At 37.1% G+C, this 20858-nt stretch overlaps 3 protein-coding genes across 4 annotated transcripts; 2 read left to right on the top strand and 1 right to left on the bottom strand.

The window, feature by feature from the left end:
- Window positions 1–1603: 1603 nt before the first annotated feature.
- Window positions 1604–3535, top strand: LOC112281057 (uncharacterized). The gene is made up of 2 exons (XM_024517220.3): window positions 1604–1910; window positions 2926–3535. The coding sequence occupies exons 1-2, from the start codon at window positions 1683–1685 to the stop codon at window positions 3076–3078; spliced, it is 381 nt and encodes a 126-aa protein (XP_024372988.1). The 5' UTR covers window positions 1604–1682; the 3' UTR covers window positions 3079–3535.
- A 9215-nt stretch (window positions 3536–12750) lies between these two features.
- LOC112280808 (auxin-binding protein T85) lies at window positions 12751–15490 on the top strand. 2 transcript variants are annotated; one of them, XM_090249668.1, is made up of 5 exons: window positions 12751–13127; window positions 13578–13675; window positions 13927–14130; window positions 14403–14470; window positions 14670–15490. In XM_090249668.1, exons 1-5 carry the CDS (start codon window positions 13025–13027, stop codon window positions 14863–14865), a joined length of 669 nt encoding a protein of 222 aa, XP_090105794.1. In that variant the 5' UTR covers window positions 12751–13024; the 3' UTR covers window positions 14866–15490. The 2 variants fall into 2 exon arrangements, with proteins under 2 accessions (XP_090105794.1, XP_024372426.1); XM_024516658.3 differs by having other exon boundaries at window positions 13032–13461.
- A 2908-nt stretch (window positions 15491–18398) lies between these two features.
- On the bottom strand, window positions 18399–20304 carry LOC112281643 (uncharacterized). The gene is made up of 2 exons (XM_024518399.3): window positions 19843–20304; window positions 18399–19394 (listed from the first exon to the last, which is right to left on the bottom strand). The coding sequence occupies exons 1-2, from the start codon at window positions 20245–20247 to the stop codon at window positions 19239–19241; spliced, it is 561 nt and encodes a 186-aa protein (XP_024374167.1). The 5' UTR covers window positions 20248–20304; the 3' UTR covers window positions 18399–19238.
- Window positions 20305–20858: the final 554 nt, after the last annotated feature.

Below are 20858 nucleotides of genomic sequence, written 5' to 3'. Positions count from 1 at the left end.
AAATAAATTCTAGAGTTATGTTTTATCCAATGTATGTTAATACTAGAATGTCATATTATCCTTATGGTATATACTATTGTGTTTTAATTTTAAAGTTTTGTATATATCTCTGTGTAAGAAATAATATTGTACTTGAAGTCAAATTAGTTAAGTTCATCGTAAAGATTATTTTTAACTTATAAAAGAATTTTACTTAATGTACATGAATAAAATTCATCAAAAATAGAAAATATCAACTTAAATTATTGACTTATTGTTTTAAAGATGTAGTTGTTTTGGTTTCAAAAGAACTATGTGTTATTGATCTTAAATAACATTTTTTTCTTTTATTGTCAAATAAGCTCAAATATTTATTGTATGTAATAGGCCTTATTGACTTCTAAGTCAATATGTAATATTAAATACATATTGTGTCAAAAGCATGCTTCAATAAGCTTGGTGGTAATTTGATGCACATGTTGACATTTAATATTTAAGTTTCTTGTGATTAATAAAAACTTTGATTAAATGATTGGGACCTTCTGGGCAATCATGACATTCTTAAAAAGAATCTACTAAAGGGATAAGTGATTTGTTATGAGTTTTATAATCTTTCTATAGTACTTAGAATTTTTTTGAACAAACGAGAATACAATAAAATCTATCATCTACATTCGATTGTAATAAACTATACATAAAGCAAAGGCTAATGCATATGTATTTGTAATAATTCATATCATTTTTCTTTTTTAATTATTATATTTGAAATAGAATTTATAAAAAAAAACTATCATACAAACATTGCTTTTAAGTTGTATATTAATTTTTGTAAATATATATATATATATATATATATATATGTATAAATATGCATGATTAACTTATATTTATTATTCTATAGAATAAAATATATATATATATATATATATTTTTTTTACTTAAACAAGATAAAATGATTTATACAAACTAATTATAAAATTATGAAGAAAAAATAGAGTATATCAAAAACATACTTATGGATAAAACTATTTAATAGACTAATTTAAATTCAAACCAAATTTTGGATAGAAACTTTTAGTGTATGAATTTAATATTTGGAATATAAAACAATGATACTTAATTTTGAAAATTTGATTAGATGTAAGCCAATATAATTCTTTTTAAATTATAAAAAGTTTTCAAAATACAAAGAAAAATTTAAAATAAAGTATTAGATTGAAAAATGAAAAAAAAAAAAAAAAAAACTTTAAATTAGATGCAAGATTGTGTGTGTGTATGTGTGTGTATGTGTGTGTGTGTGTGTTTTTTTTATCATAAGAGACTTATATTGTATAACTTAGATGGTCATGTCTATACCTATCTAGAATTCCACATGAGCAACATAAAAAACTATAAGTGATCAACATATAAAAAATTAAGAATAAATGGGCTTTAGATCAATAGAGAAGCAAAACTCATATTTCCCTAAAGTAACAAGCAATAGACTATATCCTATGACCAAATGTGACATAACCACAATCAATCACTGTACACTAACATCATGCAGAATTATATGTACTTGAAATGCTTTCGTCATGAAAAATCAGAAAACATGTTGAACATAAGCATCTCTCAATAAACATAAGAAATGGGCTTGTGTGACCTCAAGGTGGCATGTTGTGCTAAAGTCGGTGGTGACGTGGACGTGGAAGGGGGGTGCAACCATGTTGGTCCGCATGTCATCTCGTCTCTGCTCGCCTCGTCTCGAGGTCTCCAAAGTTAGTAAGTGCGTTCTCTCAAAGGTGGGGGAAGGGTTCGTCTTCTGCTCGCACAAGCCTCACCATCCCCAACCGTATCCTCCCGCAACCTCCTCAACGCTTTCGTTTACGCACGCACGCACGGCGGCAGTGTTTGCAACTGCAAGGCTCTGCTCTCGATTTTTGGCGTTGGTTGTGAGTTCCAAAGCCTGTGCCGGATTACGTTGCCCGATGTTGTCGTTTGTGGATTGCAGCAGTTGGCGAGATTGGGTTGTGCGTTCGAGCTTGTTGCTTTGATTAATTTGAGTCCTGTGGCGGTGGTAGTGGCGGTGTTCGACTCGTGTAGATGTCTGCTTTGGGGAGCTGGGGTGGTATGACGACCGTGTGTATGTTGGGTGATTTGGATTCGGCGGCATTGAATGTTATCGGCGTCCTTAAGGGTGAAAGCTTAGGGGTTTGTATGCTGGTCGGGAGTAGAAGACAGTGGCGAGATTGGCGTGGGGAGTTTGGAAAGGCGTGTTCGAGAGTTGATGACCTTGGGACGTGGAAGGCATCGGTGATAAATTGGCAATGTCGTGTAGTTGCTTAGAGGGATGATGAGGTCGAGAATCGCATCCGCGTTGGCCAACGCAGTTATCGAGTGCCATGATCATGGAGCGGAGCTGTGGTAGACTGCGTGCCGGTGTTTGCGTCTGTGACGGAATGAGTTCCGCGAATGAACGGATTCTGGACTTCCGAGTGCAGGGGCTTTCATGAGCGACATAGCATTGGGTGTTGTCGGGTTTGGAGGTCAGGGATGCCAATCGATGCTCGTGACGCACATTGACCTGCACATTGGTGGCAGTTCGAGAGAGGCGTTGGTTAGTAGAGGACTTGTTGTTGTTTCCCTTTTCACATGTAGAGAAGTGGGGCTATGGGTGTTTATGAGGTGTTCCATGTGTAAATGATGCGCCGTATCTAGCAGGCGATTGAGGTTCTGCGACTCTGACGACGTTGGAGCTTGTGAGGTGCAGAGAATTTGAATTGATGGCAAGGGTGTGACTTAGGCCCGCCGATGGTCATCGTTACGATGACATTTAGGCATGTCGTGTGGGATGGCGTGGGGCGCCTGTAATCATCGGGAGGTCGACGTCATGTGCTGGGTGTGTGTTTTCGGAGCTGTGATGTTGTTCTTGGTGGAGGGTCCTGACGGGTGTCTTTTGGCGTACAGGGAAACTGGACGAATGTGCGAAGGAAGGGTTGTTGGCACGGGGAGCAAGAAACAGGGCTTTGTCTAGGATCGAGGGCGGACAGGAAGAATGAGTCAAGACAAGTACGATTGGCTGAAGAGGACGTCAACCTTTTCGCGGGTCATGAACCCTGAGCTGCACACGAAGCCAAACCTGATGGTGGGGGCCATTGGCACGGGTGTGTTTGTGTTCCTTGTGGGCAGCATGTACATGCAAAGGCAGGCGATGTTACAAACCCCGAAGGTGGAGCGTGATGGAATAAAACAAGATGAATCAATGATGAAGTAAACCCTAGGAATTAAAAAGAGGGATTAGAGGAACACATAGAAAATGTTGCATTACCTAACTCATTACAGCTGTGAATGCACAGGGTATAAGTACACTGGTTGAGATCCTATACTTCCGGATTTCAGTACAACAGTGTGACATAGATATAATTATAACTAGTGAATTAGAATAGGACGACGAAGTGTTGTTATAGCACCAATACCCAGTCTCTTTGCCAACTTTGCAAGGGTGAGAGACAAAAATGACATCAATTTTCTTTTGTCATGGTGAATATGAAGACATCCCATGTTGCACTTTAGTCAATTCAAGAAGAGGGGCGGTGAAGACATGGGTCGGCTCGGAGACAATTTAAGTTGCCTTCTGTATTTGGTCACTTGGCCAAGGGGGTGTAATGATGAGTATAATTGGTTTTGTGGGATTGTTGTTGTGTTTGTCCAAAAGATTCATGTTGATGAGCAACTAAGTGGTGGTGCTACTTGTTTTGTGAATATTCCATAGTTTCTCCCAACATATGTTACTTCTATGAGAAAAAGAGGATGAGCAACTTGGATACTAAGATTGACCCTATAAAGAGTGAATTTGTTTTCAGATGTTGAATATTTTTGTTTTTTTGAGAATGTAGTTGTGGTTAAGTTGTGTGTAGATGTTGGGTACTTTTGTTTTCTTGAGAATGTAGTCATGGTTAAGTTGTGTGTAGATGGAGTTGTGCAGAGTTCGTGTTGTAGTGAATATTCTTGCTTTGATTTGTTGTATTGGGGGTTTAGGTCTTTATTGATGAGTGTTGTCTTTTTGTAAAGGAACAAAAATTTGATAGAATAAGTGGACTTCCATGCTTGAATAGGTCATGTGAGAGATGTGAGGAAAAAATCATTAATATAGATTCTTGTAATGATGTTTTGCAAGGATCATCTTTTATTTGTTGTGATAATTTTCAAAATGTTCATGTAGGTTTCTTGAGGTCAATAGGATGTGTATATTGTAGTATTGATGTTGTGCTTGTATTAGAGTATAGAGAAGCAGAAGGCATAATTTCTCCAAGTCCATGTGTATTTATAAGTAATTCTTCTTACAAGAGTAATTTTTGGAAAGAGAAAGAGATGAAGATTGAAAGGATTGAAAGAAGAAATTGAGATAGAAGTAAGGATGTTTGTGGTGGAAGAGGGGATACTATTGAAGGTGATTAAAGAATTAAAAGAGGCAATTTAGTTTCTAATTTTTTTAGCAAAGGTGTTAATAGAAAAATTTGTGATTCCTAAATTGATGACGAAACCTAAGGCTAATAATGACATTTTAAGAATATTGTACCTATTATAAGCAATGTGTGAAGATTGGAAGAAGAGATTAATTGACAAGGCTAATGATAATAAGACTAAAGAGAAGAAGCTAAGAAAATTAGTAGAGACTACTCACAATAGAGATGCTTTGATCAAAGCTTTTTGACTTCAGTTGTAAGTAGACACATAATTATTTGTAGAAAGTGAGGATTCTAATGATTTTTTAAAAAAATAAGAATGATAGGTGAGAGAATGTAGATTTTGAGATTTAAAATGTAGAACTTTAGAATAACATTTAAGATTTACTTTTGCTTTGTAAGTTTCAAATAGGTCTTTTTTCAAGGATTTTGTAAAAATAATAATAACTTACTTTAATGAAAGACCTCATTTGAGTATAATTTTGTGACTTAATATTTTTTTCTCTATAAAATAATAATGGATATTAATATGTTTTGTCCTATAATTGATGTTGAGATTTGGTGCCATACAAATAATGTCTTCATTGTTGCTATAAACAAGAACAATTCTAATTATGTGAAGGCCAAAATCTTGAGTGAGATAAGCTAATCAAGCAATTTCTTTAGAGATAATAGATAACTCCATATACTTAGCTTTGAAAGAGCTCATGGCTATTGTGGATTGTTTTTTTATAAGTCAAGTGATGGATTAGAGTCAAGCATGTAGATATAGCACATTGTACAATAACCATCAATCATATTTTTAGTCCAATTTGTATCAATAAATCTAGTGATGTTTGAAATTGGTTTTTAAAGATTAAAAATGTGTCATGGACATATGTATGTAAGCCAATAATTATATCTATAAATAGTTACAAGGAAGTAAAAGTAGGTAAAAGTAAATTAATTCTATAATATTTGCTATGGAAGCTTCATAGAAGCTATATAGATGCGGCTTTGACTTTATAGGTGTCTTTAATTGACATTTTGGATTAAAAACGTGGTGAATAAGTTGGCCATGTTCGACACATGTTGTTAGCTTGAAGACTAAGCTAACTATGTGGCCTACACGTACAAAAACTTTCCTTGTAAGTCAAGGCATGTGTTCTACAAAGTCAATACATATTAGAGGTCCTATAGAACATCGCCACATAGCCCCTACTTAGATAGTATATATAGAGACAAGAGTGAAGCCTTCTTCACTCTTGTCAACTCCTTTCTTGCTTCTAGTCTAGTTTCAAGGGTCTCTAGTTTTCTTATCTTTTGACAATAGTTATTCCAGTTTCTTTTTTAATATACATAATTTAATTATTTATATTTTGTCATCTTTCTTTGACAGAAGTCTCACTTGTTTATTTGTCTTTATCAAGTTCTTGTCCATAACAAATTAATAAGAGTATACTTACAATATTAGAGCTTTGTCTAATCTTGATTAAGAGCGGATAACCTTTTTTTCATGATAAGACATAAACGTATTAGAAGTTACGGATTACCCTCTTCTAAACTGATATTGTCTTTAGTATTTTCTTTGTTTTCAAGTCGTTTCTTCTATTTGTCTTGAGAAATACTAGACATCTTTCATTTCAAAGTGTTATCATGACAAAACTTCTTGAAATGAAGAGTGCAATGGCACAAATGCAAAAGTAATTGAGGGAGTTAATACTTGCAATGCATCAACTCAATTTACTACTACAAAGAGCAATAAGATTGGCAAGAAGTAAAGATATAGAAATGATTGGAGCTGCTTCAACATCTGTACCAAATCATGTCTCTTTTCCTATGGTGGAACGCCCTTTTAATGTTAGAGAACCTAGAATTGTCCTACTCAAGAAGTTAAATAGTACAAAATCAAAGTTTAGAGGATTTATCAATCAAGTACAACTTGTAATTGAACTTCAACTCCAAAGCTATTTAATTCTAAGATTTCAAATTAGATTCATTGCTACGTTTCTTTCAAGTACAGCATTATCATGGTTTTTTATCTTTTCTAGAACGACGAGATCCAATATTGGATAATTTAAAGGCTTTTTTGGTAGAGTTTTGATCCATGTATAGAAAACATGATGCAATTCGTGTTGCAACCAATAAGATCCGTATTTTGCAATAATGCAATCAATTAGTAACATTGTACGCTTCACAGTTTTGATAACTTGCAATTGATTTCAAGTGGGATGATGCTGCACTTGTTAGCTAATTTCTATATGCATTACAATAGGATGTAAAAAAATCAATGCTCAACTTATCTAATCCTCAAACATTGAGTCAAGCAATTGACTTTGTTGTGAAGTGCCACAATCGTCTTTTTGAATTTTGATCTAAGAACCATACAAGTAGACCTCAATATTACTATAATTCAATAGCAACACCAACATCTATTTAATACATACATTTAGAAGTAGAGAATATGTAAATTAATGCGGTACGTTTCAAACCTCTTACTAAGTAAGAAAAGACTCATCATTGTCAAGAAGGATTATGCTTATATTGTGGAGAATCTAAGCTCAGTGCTCAATATTACCCAAAGGAGTGATACAACCATAAAATAAGAAGTATGGCAATGAAAAAAGATAGCATGTCAAAAAACAAATTTGCCAACTACAATAGGGACCGTGCGATTGTACAACACCTACTGAAGATCCTATTCTCTCTTCAAAACCCTCTCTATGTTTTACGATAAATGTTATTCTAGGACCTAAACATCACAAAGCCTCAGCCTTGTTAAATTCAAGAGCCTCAGCATGTTTCTTAGATGAAGAATTTGCTAAAAGATATAACATACTTTTAGTAAAGAAAACTAAACCCGTTCATATAGAAGTCATAGATGGTTGTCCGTTGTCTTCAGGAGATGTTACTCATGAAACTCTTCCTATAGAAGTAGCAACTAATATTCATAGTAGCTTTGTGATATTTAATATTATTAGATCTTCCTCTAATCTAATTATTTTAGGATTTATGATGGTTAGAAAAATATAACCCTAAAATAGATTGGACTTCTCGTAGTCTTGACTTCTCTTAAAGTATAACTAAAAGCATAGTTAATTAAGTAAAAATTCATAAGTCTAGTATAATTAAATCTATATTTGTAGGTGCAAGAGCTTTCTTGCATACTGCAAAAAAAAGATCTCTTGTGTCATTTATACTACACTTGTTTCTATTGGTGAAAAGACTTCAAGTGGCATTCCAAGCCAATATCAAATTTTTCAAGATATATTTGAGAAGAAAAATGCAGATACTCTTTGAAAACATTGTTCCTATGACTATTTAATTGACCTTCAAGAAGAAGCACAACTGCCATTTGGACCAATCTACAATTTATCACAAAATAAGTTGCCTAAATTCAAGGAGTATATTGAACAAAATCTGGCCAAGAACTTCAAACGCCATTTCAAATCTCCAAAAGGAGTTCCAATTTCATTTGTAAAGAAAAAAGATAGATCATTGCGGATGTGTATCAATTATCGAGAATTCAACAAAATCACCATCAAGAACAGATACCCGCTACCTTTGATATTTGGACTCCTTAATCATGTGAATCAAACTAAGATCTATACAAAAATAGATCTACATGGATCATACAATCTGGTATGCATCAAAAAAAAAAAATGAATGGAAGACTACGTTTCGAACAAGGTATGGACATTTTGAATATAATATTATACGTTTTAGACTTACAAATATACCAGCAGCATTCCAACATCTAATGAATAATATCTTTTGGAAGTTTTTAGATGATTTTATTCTGTTATCTAGATGACATCTTAATCTATTTTAAAAATACAAAAAAACATGAATTTTATATTTATCGTGTGTTACAAAAACTAAGAGATGCGGGACTCTATCCCAAGATAAAAAAGTATATTTCACATTACACAAGTCGACTTCTTAGGATACATCATTTCAAATGATGGACTTATGATGGATACTAAAAAAGTTCAAGCCATTATGGATTGAAAGATCCCAAAAACGGTAAGAAATGTCTAATATTTTTTGAGATTTGTCAACTACTATCAGATCTTCATCAAAGTCTTCTCTCAAGTTGTAGCTTCACTTACACGTTTGATGTGTAAAGACAAACTTCAATGGAATCAAGAAGCGGAAGTAGCATTTGAAGCTTTAAAGACAACATTTATTTCTGCACCAATCTTGTATTGTGTCGATTTTTCTAAGTCATTTTTCATAGAAATAGATGCATCAGACTTTGCTTTGAGTGTCGTATTGTCACAAATGAGAACAGATGATAAATTTCATGCAATAGCTTTTCATTCCAAAAAGTTTTTAGCAACTGAGATCAACTACAAGATCCATGACAAAGAACTTCTTGCAATCGTGGATTTGTTTCAAGAATGGTGCCATTATCTAGAAGGTGCTTCTAGTCGAGTCACTGTATTTATAGATCACAAGAATCTTAAATATTTTATATCAGCACATGTTTTGAATCATTGTCAAGTCCATTGGAGTATGTCTTTATTAAGATTTGAATTCAAGATCACTTATCGATCAGGAAAACAACAAGATTTTTCAGATGCACTCTCTAGACGAACTTACCTTACATCAAAGGAAAGAGATGCTACTTTTGATCAACAATAGATAATTCTCTTGAAGCTAGAACATCTTCATCTTCGAGCAATGAAATCAACGCTAACTGTTAATTCAACTTTCATTAAGCAAGTTTAATTAAGTATGTCTTTTAATCCTCTTATTTGTGATATTTAGGAGAATCCTTCAAAGTCTCATGATACTTCCAAGTTTGAATTCAAGAACAATCTTTTATATTTTGAGAGACACCTATATGTTCTAGAAGGTGAAGCTCAATTATATGTTCTTCAAGCTCGTCATGACTTTCCAACAGCAGGACATTTTGGGTATAATAAAACTTTGGAATTAATATCGAGGGACTTTTGGTGGCCACAAATGTGAAAAGTAGTCAAAGATTTTGTACAATCTTGTGATGTTTGCTCAAGATCAAAAACTCCTCGTCATTGACCTTATGGACTTCTTTAGCCATTACTTATTCCAAAACAACCATGGTTTTTTGTTTCTATGGATTTTATCATGGATCTTTCTATCTCAGGTTCTTATGATTCTATATTCGTGATAGTAGACTGTTTTACCAAGATGGCACATTTTGTATCATGTACAAAATCCATCCCATGTGAAGAAACAGCTAAGATCTTTCTTGACAATATCTATCATCGATTATCCAAGGATGTTTTATCAAATAGAAGAATTCTATTTGTTTCAAGATTTTGGCGAATTCTTTTCAAGATTTTAAAAGTAGATATAAAATTATCTTTGGTATTCCATCCTCAAACTGATGGACAAACGGAGCGTGTTAATTAAATTTTGGAGCAGTATTTAAAATGTACCATCAACTACCAACAAGATGATTGGACAACTCTTTTGCCATTGGTAGAGTTTACTTACAATAACATAATACATTCTTCTACAAAACAAACACCTTTCTTTGTCAATTATGGTTATCGTCTAGAACTTGATACTTTTAACTTTTCAAAAGTTGATAATCTTGTGGCAAAAGATTTGGCAATTCATTTTTTAGAGCTATATGCAACGATGATAGCGTAATTAGAAGAAGCTCAAGAACAACAAAAGATTAATGCAGATGTCTATCAAAAGAAACAACCACTATTCTATATGGGTGATAAGGTATGATTACTTTGTCACGATATCAAGACCACTTGTCCTAGTGGCAAGTTGGACTATCAAAGGCTTGGACCATTTTCTATTTCTATACAAATCAATCCAGTTGCATATTATTTACACCTACCGGAGTCAATGAAAATCCATCCAGTATTTCTTGTGTCTCTTCTTGAACCATACAAGATAGTGGACATACCAAGAAGAAGACAAGCGTCACCTATTCCTATAAGAGTGGACAATAATGAAGAGTTCAAAGTGGATGAAGTCTTAGATTTAAGGCAGCATCAAAATAAATTAAAATAACTTCTCTATTGACGTGGATATGATATTAGTGAATGCACATGAGAGCTAGTAAAGAATCTTGTAAATGCAAAAAAAGTGGTGGATGCTTTTCATTGATGACATCTATTAAAAACAAGATGAAAACCATCCTTATAAAAGAAGTAAGATCTAGGCAAGATAACATTCTACTTTCAATCCTTGTTTGTAGCTTCTTTATAGTTGTGACACTGAGGAGATGGAGAACCAACAACCAGTGGATTCAACTCAAGAGCCTTTATTTGCTGACTTGGGGGATGAGATATTATGATTGTCACAACCTTCAAGACGAAGCAATCGAAATGAAGATCTTAAAGAATAATATATTCTTCTTTGAATAGATGGCGAGATACAATGCATTTGGTATCACAACCTTGGAAGGGACTCCCGATATTTGGTGATTTTATTAGAGGTAGGAACAACTCATGACGGTGTTCTAAATATTTTATTTCAAAGAAGTTATAAAGGCCTCAACAACAATCAAATAATTGGGTGGTATTCTTGCCTTAGTATGGGACATTATCGATGGTTGAGAGGCCCTATCAATCATCTTTGAAGAGAACAAAAATCAGAGAATGTGGCAAATACAATTCGTCATTTTATAGGTTTCTTCAACATATGATCACCTCTCTTCATGAAACTTGTCTCTAGAAGGGAAGATAATGTCATTGACATATGCATGTAAGCTAATAATTACATGTATAATAGGTTGAAGTAAGTAAAAGTAGGTAAAAATAAGTTAATTCTATAATATTTACTATGGAAGATTCTTAGAAGCTTTATAGACAATTCTTTGACTTTTTAGGTGTCTTTAATTGACTTTTTGGATTAGAAACGTGGTCAACAAGTTGGCCATGTGCCACACATGTTGTTAGCTTGAAGACTAAGCTAACTATATGGTCCATATGTAGAAAAACTTGCCTTGTAAGATAAGGCATGTATCCTACAAAGTCAACACATATTCGAGGTCTTATAAAACATCGCCACGTAGCCCCTAGTTAGATAGTATATATAGAGATAAGAATGAAGCCTTCTTTACTCTTGTCAACTCATTTTTTACTTCTAGTCTAGTTTCAAGGATCTCTAGTTTTCTTGTCTTTTGGCAATAGCCATTCCAGTTTCTTTCTTAATATACATATTGAGTTATTTCTATTTTATCATCTTTCTTTGAGAGAAGTCTCTCTTGTTTATTTGTCTTTATCAAGTTCTTGTCCTTGACAAAATGCCATAATTTGAAGTTTATTTAATATTTTTAACTATCTTTTGGATTACTATTAAGTGAGATTGTTGAAAACAAGCAAGAAATCTTGAGTAGATGTTTAGAATTGTAGAGATATCAAAGTGAATGTGTGTGTGATGATTTGATGTCCCAACTATAGATTTGTAGTATGTAGGAACACATGGTTTTGCATTCATGTCTATTGTGAATTTTAGTTGTTCTTATACTAGTATTATAGCAGGAGCACAATTCTATATTCTAAAAAATTTAAAGACTTAAAATGTATAGTTGCATTTTGTCATAAAAATACTCTTAGGTAGTTTAATATATTTTGCTTTGAGGCAAAATGTCATATTTCCTTTGGTTAGTTCTAACATGTCAAATTTTGATATAAAATATTGTTTGAACTAGTTTAGATAGTTGGTAGTAAATAATAGGTCATCCAAGTATAGAACAAGTAGTAGTATTTTGCATATATATTTGACATCATATAGATTATAGTTGCCTTCTCTTTTAGAAAAACCTTATTTTTTTTTAATAGAAAAGAGTTGATTTTTATCATACCATACTTTAAAAGCTTACTTGAATCCAAAGAATTCTTTATGAAGTCTGCAAACACGATGTTACTTTCTATTTTAAATAAATCCTTGTAGTTGTGTGATATATACTTCTTCCTTCAAATCACCATGAAAAAACGTAGTCTTAACATCCATGTGGTAAAGTTTCCATCCTTTTTGTGTTGCTAATGCTATCATCATTTTGATTGTTCTCCATTTCACAATTAGAGCAAAAATTTCTTCATAGTCTATTCTAAGTTGTTGTTTACAACTTTGAGTGACTATCATGATTTTTTTTCTTTTTCTTTTGTAGGTTACCATCAAATTTGATAGTCTATTCTAGGTTGTTGTTCACAACCTTGAGTGACTATCATGGTTTTTTTTCTTTGTGGGTTACCATCAAATTTGAGCTTGGCTTAAAATACCCTTTTGGTAGAAATAAGTTGCTTGTCAATTAGAAGTGATGAAAGCATCGAGGTTCTGTTGTAGATAAAATGCATTTTGTTTTCTACAGAAGTTCTCCATCTTGCATCCTTGATAGCTTTGAAATAGAAAGAAGGATCAATGTTTGATAGACAAATGTAACTGAAGTAGTCTTGCATCCAATCTGGTGGCTTTGTGACACGTTTGCTGGAACGTGTAAAAGAAGGAGAAATTTTGATGCTGAAAGGCTTAGTGGACTCTCTTGTTGATCAACATGTCGTAGTCATTCTTGTATGGAGAGGGCGGGATACGTGGGTCCGGCTTTTGATATTGATTTCGGGTGCTGGTGTTAGCTTTAGGGGATTGCAGTGAACGAGGCGTATGTCATGGCGAGTTGGGTGCGTAGATTTGTGGTAGTTGTGTTTGTGCAGTGTTGTTTTCTGGCAAGCTTCAGTTGGGCGGAGAAGCACGGAGTATGTCCAAGATCAGGTATGGTGTCTTCAGCCATTCCAGTTGCTGAATGACGACCGTCGCGCTGGGCAGTGTGAGTAGAAAGGAAGGCAGTCTGTGCACTGGAGCTGGCAGTATGGACGCCATTTCGAATTGTGAATGAGTTGGAAGTGTGGAATATAAGTGCTGTGTGATTGTGATCCGTGCACTGGAGCACGTGGTTGGTTTGAGAGCCGCAGACGGGTAGTTGGCGAAGTAGCAGGATGGTAGATGACGAGGGTTTGGCGTTGTTTGTGTCTGTGCGGCGAACAAGAGCAGTTGTGCCGGAACACTTTCGTGAGCATCGTGAGGCGGTCGGCACTGGGTAGAAAGTGTGAGTCTTGGTTTGTGTGGAAGTTGTTGATTTGCCGAGCAGCTGGTTCATTTCACAACGGGTTTGTAACTAGTGGTTGGTTGGGGTTTGGAATTGGTATCGTGTGGGGATGTCAGTTGTGAGGAACCTGACGGAACTAGGACAGGACAGCTATGGGAGGCCTGGGCTGATGCACATGACCATTGCTGGGGCCGTCCATCACGGCATGAAAGAGGTATGAATGTGAGGTTTTTGAGGAGTCTGGATGGGGATGGATTGCGACGGAAACGAGCTCTTTTATGCACGTCGATGCGGTCGCCGGCGTTTGTGGTTGGTGATGGAGATGAGTATAGGTGCTGAGTGGTGGGTTTGCGGAAGAGGACTGATGTTGAGGGTGATGGAATGAGTTGGTTTTGGTGGACGCGAAGTTGGAAAGCGTCGGGCACAGTGTGCGTATGATATGGATGTATGTGGTATTTGGTGCAGATGGAGGTATGGATGCAAACGTTCGCTCCGAACTCCGGAACACCGATTCATCGGCATGAATGCGAAGAGGTTTTCATCACACTGAAGGGTCACGGAACCCTGTATCTCAGCCGAAGTCGCGAGCTGGATGCTCCTGGAGAGCCGGAGGAGTTCCAGATATACCCAAATGCGACGTTCACAATTCCAGTGGATTCGGTGCATCAGGCAACTAGACTGGAACCTATTTCCTTTGGTAGAGTCGATGAGAGTGGATTTGTGAGGAAGTTGCGGATTGCAGTGAGATTGGATGGGATGTCGACAGGTGCGAGGATAGCACTGGTGTTAGGAACGTCAGAGGTAAGGAAGATGGAGCTGAATGGATAGCAGGATAACGCGAATGTGGCAGTATAGAGGAGGTTGAGAGAGGTAGCAGTGATGTGGGAAGTTTGAATGGTTGACGCAAGGGTCATGAAACGTGAAATGCGGGAGTGGTGCAGGTGAGGAACACGAATCAAGGCGAAGATCTGCAGGTGGTCGTGACCATCTCCAGGCCTCCCATGAAATCGTGAGATTCCCAACGGTGCATGCTTCTGTTTCAGCTGTGTTATATATTTGCACGTGCTTTGGATGGACTGGCAAGCAATTCAGTGAGTCGTTTGATGTTGGGTTGTGTGGGGCATTTGGAAGTTGGCGGGGTTGTGATTGTGTTGCGACGATAGTGAGGCATGCGGGAAGTAAACTGGAAGGTGGGATGTGTGGGACAGATTCATTTACAAGGAGTGGTCTACTCCCCACGCCGAAGCAGTATACGAGCCAAGAGAGTGGGATAAGGAGGACAAGTTGTCGAGTGCATCGCAGCAGTGCAAGGAGCCTGAAGCAGAGGATGATGTGATGGCAGACATTGCGAAATTGCTCGGTAGGAGCATTGAGGACATTGTGGTGTCTGATGAGATAAGGTAGTGCAGGTGGTATGAGGTTTTGTAGCGCAGTTGTGGGAGTGGAGACGCTGCGGCGCGGTCGGTGGGATGGCTTGTGTACCGGGGGATGGGAATTGGACTGGTGGGCAGATAGCGGCTGAGTGCAGGGAGCAACTAGTGCTACCAGGAAGCCTGTGTAATGCAGTCGAGCGCCGGACCGAACACGGTGTATGTGTCGGGGAGCGCTTTTTTGACGATTATTGGGGCGGTGGACGGAGATGCGGGGAGTGTTGCGTGTATGTGAAGACGCTTTGAGGGCCATGACGCGGTTGTGAAGTTAGTCAGAGGAACCCGAAAGGATAGGTGGTAGGAATGTGGCTTGTATGTGTCCGAGTAGTGGTGGGTTAGAGTTTCAGTGAGGGGCGGAAAGAAGTACCTGCGAGTGGGGAACGGTTCATCCTTTCTCCGGTATGAGGTGTGAAAGTAGGAAGGTTCATTAAGTATGTTTTGTTTGGATGTTATTAAGTCGCATTAACTGCTCAAATATATCCTCATTTGAAGGGGTACAGCGAAGCGTCTAGGACTGTGTACCATGGAGGTTTGACTGATCGTAACAGGCACAACTGTGAGTCAACTGAATAAACGGTGCTGCACTTACTTGACTATCATCTAAGGTATGTCTTATTATCCGGTCTTGAGCTGCATCAGGTATGAACATGGAAAGGAATTGTTGAAAGTCATGCGTGTCCCCCCCTGCATCAAATGCTTGAAGGCGAAGTGAATCCAGTGAGACCATGTGCATGAGCACAAATGTAATGCTTAGGCTTTGGCAAGATTTTGATGAGAATGTTTGCTTGCCGACATGTTGGAGGTTGGAGTATATTCGAAACGGAAGATTTGAGTCTCCACTGTCTGAGTTGAGAAGTGATACTATGTTTTGATGTGGTTAAATTTGTGATGAAATTGAGGGTTTTTAGAAAGTGCCATATATGATTGGTCAGTGCTGTATAAATCACAGGACTCTTGACCGACATGGCCAGTTTCAAACAGCAAGGTTTGCAGCCACAGTCCTTTTGTTATTGTAGTGGGAGCAACATGTTTGGCCTCTAGTTGAGACAATGCCACAATGGGTTGCATTTGGCTGGAAGTAGATGTCAGATTGCCAATAAGTATATATCATACAGTGGTCTTCTAGTGGCAAGATCGCTCACTCAACCTAAATTGGGCAAGTGTTCTTAATGATAAATGAGTCGAGTACAAAGAACTTGAGTATGGGAGTCCAGTGCTAAAAATTTTCTTTAAATTATGCAGAAGTTGTTTAAGTGTGGCCTATTGTAAGGGGCCAGGTTGGGCCATGAATTAAGCCAAATGATTCATTGGGAAGGTAAGGTCATAACGTGTGCATTTGATTAAGTAGTGGAGGGAACCAAGTATTTGTGAATATGGAACAATAGTCATGAGTTCAAGTTCAAGTTTAATTGAGGAACGATTTTTGTTTAAGTTCTTGGAGTACCAAAAATTGGCTTTCAAAGGTGCAGCAGTGGGATTGCAATTAGACATATCAAAAATTTCATAGCACAAATTTCAAGGATGTCACCAATATATTTGATTTGTGATGAAAGAGGAGTTTGAGTTGATTGGTTTTGGTTTACTTGAATTAAAGAAAATACTCAATGTCATTGTTGTTAGTAATAGAAGAGTGTTGTGAAATCAAAGATTTATAAGTTGTTGAGGATGTAAGGTTTTTAGATATGAAAACTAAGTTGTGAATGTAGAGACCAAAAGTGGATAAATTGAAGGTTCAATTGTTTAAAATAAATATTAGGATTTGAAATTCATTTGATTGTAAAGAATATAGATAAATAAGTCCAAACATCTATTAGTAGAATTGTTTTGGAAAATAGAGAATCAATAGTTCACATATTTGCATTAAAATTTGTTTGTAGAATTGGCAAATAATGCACTTAGCTTGTTTTAATTTTTGTAAAATTAAAATCAAAATAAAGCTCCTAATGATTCATTTTTTTTTTTTTTTTTTGAATAAATCACAAGATATGATGTTTATGATGCTAAACTTTGAAAGAGATTCTTGAGGCTTAGTAATATTGTTGAAGTTGGATTATTGCCAAAGATAAAATTTTGAAGAATATAAATAAATAAGTATGATGTATATTGAAGAGAAATGACATAAAAAAAATAAGTATGTAAATTCCTAAAAAAATTAGAATGACTTGTCAAAAATAAGAAATCTAGAAACTCTTTTATCTAAATTAAAAACAAGACAGAAATTGACAAAAATAATAAAATTCTCATTCTACATCTATATAATTTTTAAGAAGCTTCTCAACAAGATGATAATAATTTATCTTACTTCTATCCAACTCTTCTATTTAATCAAGTAAATATACTATTAATTATAGATATTTGTGATAATATCATATTTGATAGCATTCAAAATGTATTGTTTGAAGATAGTTATGAAAGCTCCAATAATGGTGAAATAATTGAGTGATCTTTTGTCTTAACATAACATAATATAGATGGATTTAAGAACCTATGAACTACCTTTTTGCACAATATTGGTTGTAGTTTGTTGCAAACACTATTCAACAAATCTTGATCTTTGTCAAGTTCTAAAACTACTTGATTATTCTTTGTGAAACTTGTCTTTTTAAAAGAAATTAATGTAACAAATGTCTATATTACTTGAATAAATAGAAGTAAATAGAAGCATGTTGTGTAGAGTACATCTTTGTCAAAAAATAATAATAAAGCTTTTTGGATGTAGATTAAATTTTGAGATTGTCTTAGACATTTTATACTACAAAAGTAACTTGTATTATAAATTTCAAGAAATGGTTGTAGAAATAACCTACAACTTGGATGATTAGACTTCAAACCTTTTAATGCTTATGAAGTTGATATAGACACTTCTTATAAATTAGTATATATAAAGATAAGAATGTGACCATTTTTAATCTTATCAATGCTCTTATGTTTTAGTGTTAGTTAATAACTTAGTTTTTTGTTTGACAACAATCATTTTAATTTGTTTTTATCTTTTATTTACATTTCTTCTTTGGTTCCATTTTTTTTCTTTATAAGTAAGTTGTGTTTGTAGAATTTTTCTACAATCATATCTTAAATAACATCTTGTATTTACACATTTTTGCATTGTCAAATGTCCCACCTCTCAATATGATTGTCTTTTATCTTTTACAACCCCTATTATTTGACTTATAAATTTAGCAAATTACATCTTTGTTTCTATGTACTAAAAGATCTTTTTTTGTAATACAGAATTGAAGAACCGATCACCAATTCCACATCTTACAATCCAACCACCAAAGCTTTTGTACTCTGACCGATACCACAACCTCATCAATAAGCAAAATCTGCACAAATAAATGGTCTCCTTTTTTTCAAATGAAAGTCCTATTTGCAACAAGTATTCACATGTTACCTTTACCTCTCTTTTCAAGATTTTCCTTTCCCAAACCCCATATTCCATGCCAACCGCATTAACCAAGTCAAGTGCCCTTTGTTGTCATGGTTGTAGACTCAGCTACATTCATGTTTGCATAACAGTGGTTTATTCAAACATATCTGACATGGGTTTGCAGATGACTTGCAAAAGGTTCCTCTCCTACTTGGATTGCTCCCAGACATGCATTTGTAGATATGCAGCATCTACTCCAAGTCGGTGGTTCTGTTCTGGTGAGCGAGATCCTCATTTCCAGTACCTCCGGACACAATCATCCAAGTGAAGTTTCTACCTCACAACATTCTAAGCAGGCTGGTCCGTCAGGAGCACCGCATCACTCAGAGTCAGTTCGTCTCGGTGCTCACACGGAATTGAAGTCCTTATTACTCGGCACCATGTTCTGGTGCACAACAGATTACGCTGCACACACTTCTCCGACTGGCCTCTGCTGCTCCGTATACCTGTGAAGATGCCGCATCTGAGCAATACAATACAACCACACTAATCTGATCCACCTACATCTGCATCGTACAACACTTCTTGCGCCAATTACTTCTTGTTGCGTGGAGTCTATCCAAGTCGCCATGTTTTTCTTCAACAATTGATGATAGTATAAAGCAAATACTCTCTCTCAAACCCATCCACTCGACCGGGGGGATACGTAAACTAGGGCTGCTTTTCGAAAAAAAAGACCACCCCGCGTAGCCCAAAAAGAAGCTCCTCAATTCATCTGGAAATCGACCTCCTCGCCTTTGCTGCTACACCAACAAGAGCAAATCCTCGTCTACACCTATTCAACTGACGATGCCCCATATTCTACGTCGCACATCTGGAATGCTTCCAGCATCTCACCTGCGGGGCATGTGTCAACAATTCCTACTATACTCTACATCCTGAATCTAAAGAGACCCTTACACAGAAGATCCCACACCTTACGGTGCCTCCTTGGTGGCATCGTCGAACACCGACGAGCCAGTGTCCTCGGACCCGTCCACCTGGTACTCGATAGCCTCTTTGAACACTTCGGTGTTCTTGAAGTCCGTGGCGCCCAAATTGTACGTTCGAACTGCCGTGATACACGCTACGATCTGCAAAACATGAGCGCCGAGAGCAATCAAATTCTCTGTCACGACGTTAGGTTGATGCCAAATTTGGACAGGTCTATCCACGACGACCAGCGAAAGCACCCCCCGCTTCTATTTCTTGGTGACCCCCTGTCCCCGGCTAGTTTATCCAGCCCTGAGGGTGACGGGGATGTGCCAAGCGCCCTGTAATTCGCTTCCAACACCATGGTGCGAAAACAAATTGCTGGGAGTACTGCCGTGATGCGACCTGGGTCGTTTCTATTCCAACTCTACGGTCAAGCCCGAGTGTCCAGACCAGCCCCCCCAGGCGGAATCTCCGCCCAGCATGCGCAGATAACGTCGCTCTAACGACTCAATATTGAAGAAAACAAGGCCGTGCATAGAAAGAGCCCCTTCCAGTACAAAATTCGTGACGACCAAAAACCTTCCCCAAGTGGTAACACAGACGTACCGATACGACGACGCCGAACACCCACAAGTACTGCATCGCGAAACCGAGCGAATTCCATGAAGAGCCCTCCCAGAAGTCCGGCTCCTGACCCTCCAGTTTGGCGCATGCCTCCTCGTACGCCTTGAGCTCTGCGGCTGACATCTCGGGCTCCTGTGGCGTCACGGCGACGCCCTTCCTCTCGCCGGGCACATTCGTGGCGTTCCTGGCGTTCCTGGCGAAATGGGCGAGATGCAGCGAACCCAAGTGCCGGGTAGAGGTGAGGAGATGAGATTGGTGGCGACGGCCGGGGATCAAACAGAAGACGGGCGTGGCGGAGAAGAGAGCTGAGAAACGGGGCAAGGCAGGCGGGGGAGGGGTGGGAGAGAGCAGGCGGGACATTCCCGTGGTGGCGGGCATGGCAGCCATGGCTGCTGCTGCTGCTGGGTTTAGTGCAACGAAGGCCAGCACCGCAGCAGAGTCTGAGAATTTGTGAGAGAGAGTGAGAGAGACGCACACACTCTCATAGCGAGACGCCCAAAACTATCCCCCCCCCCCCCCCCACGGATATGGATGAATGCCTTCGACGTCGCATCCTCTACTTTGTTCATCCATCCCATCCCATCTACGACTTCTTTCCGATGCTCTGGTTTCTTGCAGGGGAAGGTGCATTTGGGCGCTCCCCATTCACGTGCTGAAAAGTGGATTTGTTTTCATCGTGGAACAGTGTTTGAATGCATTGAGAATTCACCAATAGAAACCTCAAGCCAGAAATTTTACTCGCTGATTAGTTTAGAATCTAAACATAGTTTTTTGGACCAATAATGATAACATTTTTAGTGGATCAAAAACACATGGAAAAGGAAAGTATTGTGAGAATCCTAGAAGTTGGTGCTTTTGGATGGCATGGTTTTTGCAAGAGAAAATAATTGAAGACTAAAATGTTCTATGGAATATTATATGTAGGAGAACCTATAATATAATTTTCACAATTACCTAGTCTATGGATTGTATTAGAACTAGTTGAATCCATGTTGTTG

This window comes from Physcomitrium patens, chromosome 4, assembly GCF_059467195.1.
Source record: "Physcomitrium patens ecotype Gransden chromosome 4, ASM5946719v1, whole genome shotgun sequence".
Taxonomy (NCBI): Eukaryota; Viridiplantae; Streptophyta; class Bryopsida; order Funariales; family Funariaceae; genus Physcomitrium; species Physcomitrium patens.
Note: the sequence above shows the minus strand (reverse complement) of the source record. Positions and strands in the feature narration are given on the sequence as shown.

Coding starts and splice junctions, on each gene's coding strand:
- LOC112281057 (XM_024517220.3), top strand. CDS start 1,683: ATGTTGGTCCGCATGTCATCTCGTCTCTGCTCGCCTCGTCTCGAGGTC. Junction 1,911..2,925: donor CTCGATTTTTGGCGTTGGTT/GTGAGTTCCAAA, acceptor TTTGGCGTACAG/GGAAACTGGACGAATGTGCG.
- LOC112280808 (XM_090249668.1), top strand. CDS start 13,025: ATGGCGAGTTGGGTGCGTAGATTTGTGGTAGTTGTGTTTGTGCAGTGT. Junction 13,676..13,926: donor TCCATCACGGCATGAAAGAG/GTATGAATGTGA, acceptor TATTTGGTGCAG/ATGGAGGTATGGATGCAAAC. Junction 14,131..14,402: donor CAGTGGATTCGGTGCATCAG/GCAACTAGACTG, acceptor GGAGTGGTGCAG/GTGAGGAACACGAATCAAGG.
- LOC112281643 (XM_024518399.3), bottom strand. CDS start 20,247: ATGGCTGCCATGCCCGCCACCACGGGAATGTCCCGCCTGCTCTCTCCC. Junction 19,395..19,842: donor TGTTCGGCGTCGTCGTATCG/GTACGTCTGTGT, acceptor CATGTTTTGCAG/ATCGTAGCGTGTATCACGGC.